The 11,591-nt window shown below is 40.2% G+C and overlaps 1 protein-coding gene across 1 annotated transcript; it reads right to left on the bottom strand.

Annotated features, from left to right (window-relative positions):
* On the bottom strand, positions 1-11,551 carry LOC146570378 (uncharacterized). The gene is made up of 11 exons (XM_085278808.1): positions 11,316-11,551; positions 8,794-8,992; positions 7,607-7,808; positions 7,349-7,517; positions 6,141-6,234; positions 5,987-6,022; positions 4,493-4,546; positions 4,193-4,320; positions 3,705-3,837; positions 2,573-2,643; positions 1-1,958 (listed from the first exon to the last, which is right to left on the bottom strand). Exons 2-11 carry the CDS (start codon positions 8,987-8,989, stop codon positions 1,728-1,730), a joined length of 1,314 nt encoding a protein of 437 aa, XP_085134934.1. The 5' UTR covers positions 8,990-8,992; positions 11,316-11,551; the 3' UTR covers positions 1-1,727.
* Between the last annotated feature and the right edge of the window lie 40 nt (positions 11,552-11,591).

Here is an 11,591-nt window from a genome sequence, read left to right on the forward strand (position 1 = left end):
TTCTATTCTATTCTATATTCTTCAAGAACAGCTTGTTGCCCTATTGGGGCCCCTTGTTAACTCTCTCTCTGATTCTATAAATAACCTGGGCATCTATTTGGATAGCTCCTTTAAGCCCAAAAAAGTGTCATCTGTAGTTAAATCTAGCTTATTTCAACTATGCCAGATTTCTAAAGCTAAGCGTTATATACAATACAGGAGACTTTGAAAAACTGATCCATGCTTTTGTGACCTCCAGGTGTGACTATTGCAATTCTCTTTACTGTAGTCTCCAATCCGTCTCTCTTCAAAGGCTACAACTGTCAGAATCCTGCGGCTCACCTTCTTGCCAGAGCTGGAAAAATTGATTCTATCACTCCAGCTCTTGTTGATTAAATTGGTTACCTATCAAATATTGCGGTCAGTTTAAAATTTGGCTACTCCCTTTCAAAATTCAGAATAATATTGCACCCAGTCAGTTATCTCACTGATCTTCTCAATATGTACACTCCTCGCTGAGCGTTAAGATCATCAGGTCAATCACTCCTGGCCCAACCTAAGTTTAAGTATGTGACATTATTGAGGCTTCTTATCAGATGTGTTTTATGCTGAAACCAGCAAAAATTAAATGATTCATCATTCTGATAAAATGTTTCGTGCATGTTCATCGAGCCAAACATATATTTACTATATTACTTCATCATTGGATCTGGACATGAACCTGCAACATGAAGTGGATACTGATACCAAACTTTGCAGAAACCTTGGTTTTTAGTTTAAATGACCAAATAACATCCAATCAAAAATAACAACCTTCTTTCAAGGCTAGAAGTAACATCCCCCAAACTCTCCCCAGACATGCCACCCGCCACACCTCATCTGGTGCAGATAATTAGCAATTATGCCTCAACAACACCCAGACGCTCAGACTCAGTACAAGGCAAGTAGGGGTTACAGAGGGTGTAACACCTCATCACTGTATTATATCATTTACATTGTTGACCCTGTTTTTACCTCTGAGCATGACATTAAGCTCTCATTAGCACAATCCCATTTTAGATCAGCGTTTAGCATATACACTTTAGGATTACAGAATTTAAGATGAGATTTTCCTAAAAATGATATAGGTAGACAGCTCATTCTAATTGTTATATGTTCCATACAGTGTGTATGATTTTCTGACTTGCCCCCAAAATTACAACTATTCTCTAAGTATTAACTTTATTTCCAGCCTTAATCATGCATCATCATTCATGTTTTTAAACATTCTTTTTTCATTCTAATAGAAAAACTGTTCCACTTGTTCCCTCACATAATTTCAAACCTTTAATAACCAGGAATTTAAAAAGTATTTATAAAGAACTTGTTAAAAAAAAACCTCAAAATGAACACGAAGAGGTTGGAGACCAGATGATTAAAGTGGGGTCTGCAAACACAAAGAATCCAAGAAAACCATCAAATTACAGGAACCATGACATAAACTATAACAATAATGTAAATAACTTAATAAAAGTATGTTACTTTAATAAAATGTGAATTCTGTTGGTTATTTTTGTCTTTTTGTCTCTTTGAAAGATGACAGAGTTATACAAGAAACAAAATCAGAGTGAGACATTGAAATAAAGTTCACCAATTGTTGAATCAACCATGGACATCAAAACTATGCTGTATTCACCTGACTGGACACTGAACCATCACAAGCATCGGCTGCTGTAAAAGCACATTAACAAAGATCACAGCAGCTGACATTAAGGGTTTGTTGTGGGCTGCATCAGGCTGAGTCCCTGCACAGCGAGGCACAGAACCTCCAGCAGAACCTCTGGGGGCAGCTCGGGCCGGTCCCAGCCGTCACTCAACTCTTTCAGCTTCTGATCGTTCAAACAGATGAACTCGGCCGCCCAGCGGAGCTCCCCTCCCTCCTGCAGGGGGACGGGCAGGGACTCTGGCAGTTTGGCCCGACCGTCCTTCAGACCATCCACCTGGAGAAGCAGAGAGGGAGCTGTTCTCAGATCAGATTCAAACATGAGGAAGACTCCGCCCACAGGCTGCTGATAGTGGGCGGAGCTGCTGTTGATGTGCTTTTACACGTGTGGGATTTTCTGTTTAGTTTTAGTTTTATTCTTCATCATAAAAACATGATAGACGATGTTTTAAGGCAACGGTCCACAACCCCCGGGCCTCGGACCGGTACCGGTCTGTGAGTCATTTGGTACCGGGCCGCGAGAGTTGAGGCTCAGGTGTGAAATGTATAGTTTCAGGGTTTTTATCGGTTTTCAGCGTTATTTTGTTATCGTTTTTATCGTTTACTCGGTTTTCCTGGGTCTTTTCACGTGTGTTATGAATAAAAAAAAAATTCGGTACCGGTACTAGTTTTATTTTATCGTATTTATCCGCGACACCTTAAAGGGCGGTCCATGAAAATATTGTCGGGCATAAACCGGTCCGTGGCGCAAAAAAGGTTGGGGACCGCTGCTTTAAGGTGTCAGATTACACATGTTCAGTGTGCTGAGTCTGTAGGATACGGTGTGATGAGACTGGCAGCTGTTGAGAGGAGCATGTAGATGAATGCAGATGAATGAGTGAATGGACCCACCAGCTGATTGAGCACTCTCAGAGTGTCTGGACTGCAGCAGGTCAGAAGTGGGGGCACTTCATCTGGCAGAGCTGCACAAACATGAAGAAGAAAGACAAAGTTTGATGACGATGTGACGAGCTGAAACACTTTTCTTCAGATGTGTCAATAAAACTGTGAGCTGAGCTCTCACACACTCCCAAATAACACCTGAGCAGCTTTATCTCAGCTCCACCACCTCCTGCTCACATACCACACCTCATGTGGAGGATCTACATGTTACTGGATGGGATAAATGTCTCAGAGCGGGTCATCTGACTGGGTTCAGTGACCAGGTACCTAAAGCTGCTCACCCTCTCCACTTCAAGTCTCCTAACTTGAAGTTTATCCGGGGCTTCAAGCTAGGGGACTTGAAGTGGAGAGGGTGAGCAGCTTTAGGTACCTGGGCGTCTACATCAGTGAGGACCTCACCTGGACACTGAACACCACACAGCTGGTCAATGGCTGTATTTCCTAAGGAGGCTGAGGAAATTTGGTATGTCAGCCAAGATCCTCAGCAGGTTCTACAGCTGCGTTATGGAGAGCACACTGACCAGCTGCATCTCTGCATGGTACGGCAGCACTACTGCTATGGACTGCAAACACCTGCTGACAGTGATAACAACTGCCGAGAATATCATTAGGACTCCACTGCCCTCTCTGCAGAGTATCTACCATCGCAGAGTCTAAAGGAGAGCTGCCTCCATCCTCAAAGACCCCACGCACACCCAACACGGTCTGTTCACACTTTTGCCCTCGAGACGAAGGTTTAGAAGTGTGAAATCCAGAACATCCCAATTCAACAACTCCTTCTTCCCCACTGCTATCAGATTCTTGAGCAGCTGACCTATTTCAACAGTAATACTATTTTTTGCACATCAGGTCATCTTGCATATTAAGCTCATAGCTCTTTTGCACACACATTTATTTCACTCTTAAATTTTGTCTTCATTTATTTATTTATACTATTTGTATTTTATCTGTTCTATTTCTATTTGTATATACTAACTGGGCATCTGTGTGTGGACAGCAAAGAAAGAATTTCATTGCACAGAGAAATGCTTTTCTTTGTATAGATGACAATAAACACTTTGAATCTTTGAATCTGACTTACTGTGCAGAGCGCTGACCAACATATGAACAGCATTCTGCTCACTTGTGGAGATGTTTGAGACATTGAGAAGGTCCATGAAGGAAGAGACAGCCTCAGACTCACACTCAAACACTCCATTACTGCAATGATCCAGCTGAGAGGAGCAGAGGATTGTGATTATTATTAATATTATTGTTAATAGTCTTGTTCTGGAGCATACATTTGTAGAAAGCAAGAGCTGGGGGTGGGCTACAGAGCAGCTTCCAGATGGGAGGAAAGTGACACACAGCTTGGCAGCGTGGTGTACCTGAACTAAAGCTGTGCTTGATTTAAGATCACAAATACAATCAGCAGGTCTGTTCTTTGTTCAGATAAACAAATAAAAAATAAGACAGGCCTGCTGTCCATCTGCCTGTAAGAGAGAGAAGTTTCCACCATTGCATTAACTGATAAAGACGTCAGTGAGAGATGAAACCTGATGAGGAGCTTTTTGTAAATATTCTCCTTACTGTTTTATCCAGCAGAGAGAGATTGTCTCCATCCTCTACGAGCTTGCTGAGTGTTTGCAGCAGATCACAACGGGTCGACTCAGGAAGATCTGCCAGCGGCTGCAGTAGAGCTTCCTTCATCTCTAGTTCTGCAGCAAACAAAGAAACAGCAGCAATGAGCTGACCACACTGTCAGTACATGAAAACAGAGTTTGTGCTGGAACCAGCAGTTTGTTAAACAGCAGGTCTTAAATCTCTAAAGATAACAAGCGGATTATTTCAGAACTGTGAAGAGCTCAGCAGATTTAAACACACACTTACCTTCTTTTACTTTTTTCACAGTTGGATTGCTTACGTCATCACAAAGGAGCCAATCTGGAAACAGATCTCAAAGTGATTATCACCAGAAACTCTGAAAGTCTTTACTCTTACAAAACTGAACCACAGACAAACACACATTTTACAATAAAAGTCTGGACAGACCGACTCTTTGTTTATTCTTAGTTTTTTTTTCCTACTGATATTCAACTGATAACTACACTTTATTGCCAAAAGTCACTCGTCTGACATGACACGCATGTGACATCCCATTGTTAATCCACTGGGTTTATTATGATGTCGACTCACCCTTTACAGATAAAAAAGCTCTCAACTCTTCTCAGCCTTTCAACAGGTTTAAAAGTGTTTATGGGAATTTTTGCCCATTCTTCCAGAAGCACATTTGTGAAGTCAGACAGGGGTTGTCAATAAGAACGTCTGACACACAGACTCTGCTCTAATTCTTCCAAAATGTTTTCTATCGTGTTGACATCAGAACTCTGTGCAGGCCAGTCAAGTTCTTCCATACCGGACTAACTGATCCATGTCTTTATGGACCTACTGTGCGCATTTATGTTGGAACGGGAGGGGGCTGTCCCCAAATTGTTTCTACAAAGTTGGTAGTAGGAAGTTTTCCAAGATGTCTTGTTATGTTGACGCACTAACACTTCCTTTCCCTGGAACTAAGGTGCCAGGCCCTGCTGCTGAAAAACAGCCGAATACCATAATACTCGCTCCATCAAACTTTATACTAAGCACAATGCATCCAGAGAAGTTCTTGACAGTATTTTTAATTTCTTCTTCTTCAATAACACCATTCAAGCAATTTTTCCACACTAGCTACCTCCTGCTGGAACGCCAAAAAAGACTTCTAGGTACCGTTCAAAAAGACACTGAAAGACAGTTGGTTTTCAACATTAAAATGTTTGCTGGTTATTTCCTGCAAATTGTATCTGCAGAAAGTAAAACTCTGAAGGTAGAGACTCCGTGTAGAGAGCACTCTCTCCTGGGATAATGAAATGTGAGCACCTTTGTGTCTGTCTGTGAAGTTTTTTGGCTATTCATAATTATTTTTGGTGTGGAACCTAAAAAAAAAAAAACAACCCAAAAAAAACAAAGCTCATAGTCCAATGAGGATGACACTAAGCATAGGTCTAATCATGGTTGGTTGAAATGTTGAAATGTTCACCTGAACAGGAAAAGGAGGGATTTATGACAAAGAGAGAAACAGCATAAGGACTTTTTTACTGATGTAAGCATTTCAATCTGGAAAGTGTCTGATTTTAACTCTGATGCTGAATAAATAAACTCTGAATAAACTCAGCAGTCTAAAGTGAAAGCTCGATGCTCCGTCGTCTTTGGTTTACAGTTTGATACAGATGTTTTTCTCTTAGTAACATTGAGTAACTGTGAGTGCAACTGTGAATACAAATATGACATCAAAAAAATGTTTTCAAATTTGCAAAAGAAGAGAAGTTCAGACACCCAGTGACCTACCGAGTAAACTACGAGTCCACGGCTCACATGAGATCTCTAAATGAGAGAAAAAGAGAAAGACTACTCAGTAACACCGAGACACACACACACACACACACACACACACACACACACACACACACACACACACACACACACAGTGTTGTGCTCTTACTCAGTTTCTCATTCTCTATCTTTATCTCCACCAGGCTATAAGCAAAGATGGATTTTGCTGGCACAGTGAAGCTTGTCTCCGCCTTACTGCTCCCCTGAAGAAATACAATATTATTATTATTATTTAGACCAATAATACATCTTTACAATCACAACGAGAGGGAGACAAGGTCAGAGAATCTTTACTATGACTTTGAGAGTTCTGGAGCTGCTGACAGCAACAGATCCACAGCAGGCAACCCCACACGAACCACAGATATACTCAGAGAACTGGAGTTATAGTAAGTAACAACTATTTTGACTATTTGCAAATGATTTCTCCTTCTGCTCAGTGTTTATTGGCGGTTGACAAACAACGTATTGGTGCATTACCCCACCAAGTTTATCGAGTGTGCACCAAAATGTCACTTAAAGATTAGATCCGATCATACAAATGCGTTTATCAAAGACAACTAAACATTGCCTGATAACTGTTACTTCTAGAAATACTTCTCAATAAATCAATTAACTCTAGTTTCAGTTTAATTCTGTTTAGGTTTTGAATCAGTGGTCTCATTTCAAAATCGTTGCTATATGTTCAGTGTTCCCACATGGTCACTTTAACAGTAGAAAGTTGTATTTATCGCTCTTTGTCACTCATGTCTATGTCACTCTTTTACTACTACCTGCACTGTTCTCACATGCCACCAAACCTGCAGGTTAAAGCTTGTTTAATGTCCAGTCACAGTGAGCTGTGTCTTCTTACAATCAGCTCCACCAGATATTATCTGGACAAGTTCAGACCTGCAGTGCCACCCAGGATAAATAACACCTCCAGCCACGGTTTAAGTTCAGTGCCAGGCTTTAAGCCTTGTTTAGTCTGCATTTCTTCACTGAGCCTGAAGGAACATTGGGGTGACAGGATAAGTGTCCAACTCTCTTTACACATGAGACATGGATAAAGGCTTCAAACACTATGTCTGTAAATAAACCAAAAACATTGGCATATTATGTACTGATTATAACAGTCAGAGAAGTCTGCTGTTCATGGTTGTTGAATTTCAAATAAACTACCTTAGTGCCCCACCTAGCAGGTTTGTCTCCTAACAGTGGCCCTGAAATGACTCCTACAAGGTCTTGGTTTGCCCTAAAACAGTCTATGGGTTCCTGTATGTGAAGATCAGAAACAGATACTCTTGTCCCTGCAGACCGCTGAATTCACTCACTCACCTTTGCAAAGACACTCAGCATCTTTACATAAGAAGTGAAAATGGAGCCATCAGTCGTAGACTTTCTAATAATTTTGACAGGACTGGAGTTGTAAACTATTTGAGAGACAAACATCAGTTTATCCTTCTCTTTCAGTCCCAGCAGGTTCAAGGTATCCTTGTGTATTTTCCTGGATTTAAAAGGATCCAACACAGAGGAAAAATTGGCTTTTATTTTGAAAATACACAAATAAATAAATAAGCAAAAAGACAGACGTACCTGCCCTTGAATCTGCTCACCACAGTTTTAACATTGGCCTTCTTTGTCATCATGCTGACGGGCTGAACCAGTCCATCCACAGAACTAGTGCTGGCATTAATATAAGCTTCACCCACATTACTGCATTCTCCACCTATACCTCCACTCCCACTCTTCTCTGTAGTGATCCTAAAGTCCTCTACCAAGACTTCCTCGGTGTAATCTGGCAGGAGAATGGAGCATCATTTTTCATACTCGGTTTCATTTTTTTCTGTTTCATATGAGGTCAGCATGCTGTCATGCAGGTCAGCTCAGTGAGGGTGAACTGTTTAGGAGACACAGGTTCATGAGTGGCAGGGTTAGTGGGCTTAGAAACCTTTTATTCAAGGCTTTACAGCGCTGGGTCTTTTTTTACTGTGCATAATCAAGATCTGGAAATGTGTGTTTTCACTTTACATTCTGAGGGGCTGTGGCTTCGGCTTCTTTTGGCCAATTTGCATGATTGACATCTCTTTTGAATTGTTTCAGCCAAATGAATCACAGCAATGTGGCATTGTTCATGTCAGTTCCACTAATTAGAAATTACAAGGTGAAAAATACACATGACCCTAAATTACAACACTTGCCCTGTAACAATCAAATGTCTGTAACTGGGCAGAGAATGGTGATTTTTAACGGAAACGTCTCTGAGGCATTGTGGAAGATGGAGTAAGGAAGGAAACATTCTGTAGTGCCAAATGGATGTTTACACATTGGAAATAACGAGCATGGTAAGCCCGATTTTCATGTTATTGATTGTCGATTATCAAAAATATTATGATCTTCTTTTGTGGCTGGTTTGGTGAATTTTTGTCACATTGTGATGAAACTTGCAAACCATCCTATCTTTGTGAATATGAACTACAAGTATACTTTGATAGGTAAAGTTAAGTGGTAAACAATCCTACTTAAATTTATGCTGGAATTATTGTGTGAATTAATGTGCATAAATTATGTATGATGGGATGGTATGCCGGAACACCGGGACTTTTATTACCATGTCCATGTTACAGACAATTAAACGGGAACTTTGCCCTCTTGCTCCCAGTACCAGGGGCAATGGAGGGTAAATTTTAAACTGTCTCCTAAACAGCTCACCAGGTGAACCTGTTGACCTTCCTTCATAGAACCATGGTTACTCAGTAACGCCTTGTTTCTTGATAACGTACCTGGAGAGAAGTTTTCTTCCTCGGTGAGCTCGGGCAGGCTATAGTGTATCACTTTGTACTTCTGTACCGGCCAAAAAATTCCCTCAGTGACTTTGACCAGAGTCAGTAGATCCATTTTACAGTTTAAGTTATCATTAGAGATGAGGTCTGTTCCTCCCAGCGTCTGGACAAATGCTTTGGCTTCAGCAGCAAACATCTTCTGTGGAAACAAGAATAACATTTCTGTACGTCAGCACAGAAGATTTCCATTTTTTTTTCTACATTTATGGCACAGGAAGATCTTGAGGAAAGTAGTTTCTAGTTATTTGGCAGGTTTAGATGCATCAGTCAAAGCAGATGACTCAGTTAAAATATAATCAACAAATAAGAATTAACAGGGAAACTGAGATTAAAACACTCAGCGGGTGTCTGTATGGTTGGTGCAGATTTTCATACCAGGTGCCCTCCCTGATGCATTGCTACGAATTATATGTCATAACAAATGCACAAGCAAAAAGATAATCCAAGCAAATAATTTCATTTCGCTGGCGCAAATACATTTCTCTACAGTTTCACGCTCTCTGCATTTGGAGAGAAATCCTGCTCGCACGACTACATTTACTTTTAACAGTTTGGAGGCAGAACCTAAGGCAGGACGGGGTCACTTTGATGGACACCAGATTACTCAGCTCCCTGTGGGTTCAGGCTCCACTGTAATATTTCATCCAGATAATGTTTGGGTCCTCTGAACAGACAGACTGTGGAGTGGACTGGAGAGCAGGATGTGACAGGCTGTCATTTGGTAAGTAGCTCATTGGTCTGAACTAGTGTCTGATAAACAGCTGTTGCATCATGCTTTGGAAATCTAAAGGCTCCTATTACTACATTACACACAGTGATTGTAGCTGCTGTGTGATAGGTGTGCTAAGTTGTAATGCTTTGTGGTTATATCTGTAGTTACCTAAATCCTTTACTTATATCAGAATCAGAATCAGAATCAGAATACTTTATTGATCCCTGGGGGAAATTATTTTTTGTTACAGTGCTCCATTTTAAACCAACATTAAGACAAGACAGACAATACGCTAACTAAGAATAGTATAATATATACATATATATACATACATACATACATAAGTCACTTATAAATAAATATTTGGAAAAGAAACATGTGTAGTTGTAGCAGCAAACAGTGTGTTAAGTGGATGCGTTGTACAGGGAGATGGCCACAGGCAGGAATGATTTCCTGTGTCGTTCAGTGGTGCTTTTCGGTAATCTCAAATATAAAAGTAATAATACTATATTTATGTACATTCTGTAAAAGTACATTTTACTTAAGTAAGTACAAATATTATTCATGAAAATAATTCAATTATATATCATCGTTGAGTAGTTAAAGTGTACAACACAGCTGGAGCTAATTCACTGAAGCTAAACCACACAACAATTTATTAGCTGATTTATATTTTATATTAATCTCATTCTGATTAGACTTCATAATGGAATATGTGCATGAATAAATACAATAAAATAAATAAAAACTCAGTATGAAAGCCTCTGTGCTACACACCAGTCTTGAGGATTTTGTGACTTTTTGAAAGTAAGTTTGCCAGGTTAATACCTCCTCAAAAGTCCTCCTCAAAGTCAAGTGAGAGTTTGTTGCAGCGCTGCCTGAACACAACCGACACTCAAAAGTCTCTGAATCTTTCTGAGGTTATAACAAAAAGATGATGTCATAACAATCCGTAGTTTTGTCATTCAGAGCGAATTTGCTCACACAGAGCTGATCGCCTGCACGTCTTTACTTCTGAACCACTCAGCTTCTTCAAGATGCTCCTTTTACCCCGATCATCTCACAAGTTAAAGTCATCAGTATGCAGATTTTCCACCGCCTTGTTTTAGCCCACAGTGGTATCACTGTCAGAGGCAATGAGTCTGGGAATAAATGTATTTGTGTTTGTTTTTTTAATATGGCTTTACATGTATTGACTCCTGCAGTAAAAAATCAGTAATGATCTCACTGATGGCATTGCTGGAAGCTAAATGACATCTGCTTGCTTTTCCTTAGTGTTCCTGCATGTGCATGTTAATACAGGGGTGCACTTACAAACTGCTCTAAACAGGATCTTCATCACTTCTCATCTGAGCAGAAATAAGATATTTTTCACATTTGATGCTCTCTTTGTGGGATTATCCAGTAACATGTTATAAAGGTTATGGCATTTACTTTGTTAGTAATACAAATGAATATGATGACAAGAATTGAGATACTGAGATTTTATAAATAATAAAATCTGCTCCAACTTCATCACCTGCAGAATCAATGTTATGCAGAGCTGATGCATGTAAAACCAAATATGATGTTCAATACACTCAAATATGCTTTACCTACTGTTTGATTACTATTTAAATGCGTGCATACATGCAGATGGATCTGATATAATTTTGAACTGTTCATCAGGCTGTAAGCATGTAAAACTTTTTCATGCCTGTGTCCTGACAGCAAAGTTAACGTGAAACATGAATCTTAAAGAGTTTCTTACCTCCGGCAGATTTTCACACCCAACGGCCAAACCAGTTCAGACAATGAATCACTGCACAGTCACACATGTCAGGGTCAGGTCAATGCAGAGTGCAACAGCTGGAGGTCCCACAAAGCAGCAGGAAGCTTCTTCTAAAAAGAAAATTTAGTTTAAAGTCTGCGTTTAACAGATTTAAAACCAGAGAGGAAAACAACACAAAGCCTGTGTTTGAGTCTCTCAGCTGAAAATATGCTGCAGTGTCTGTGAAGAGCAGCAGGGCGTGTGCTGAAGACGGTA

This window comes from Mchenga conophoros, linkage group LG7 (genome assembly GCF_057382185.1).
Source record: "Mchenga conophoros isolate Kocher_MC1m ecotype Shallow Benthic linkage group LG7, M_conophoros_male_GT1.1, whole genome shotgun sequence".
NCBI lineage: Eukaryota > Metazoa > Chordata > Actinopteri > Cichliformes > Cichlidae > Mchenga > Mchenga conophoros.

What these genes read in the sequence shown, in the direction of transcription:
- LOC146570378 (XM_085278808.1), bottom strand. Translation starts at nt 8,989, where the DNA reads ATGTTTGCTGCTGAAGCCAAAGCATTTGTCCAGACGCTGGGAGGAACA. An exon ending in GTGAGCAGATTCAAGGGCAG is followed by an intron (nt 7,518 to 7,606) that starts GTACGTCTGTCT and finishes TTTTAAATCCAG; the next exon opens with GAAAATACACAAGGATACCT. An exon ending in TGCTGAGTGTCTTTGCAAAG is followed by an intron (nt 6,235 to 7,348) that starts GTGAGTGAGTGA and finishes GTATTTCTTCAG; the next exon opens with GGGAGCAGTAAGGCGGAGAC.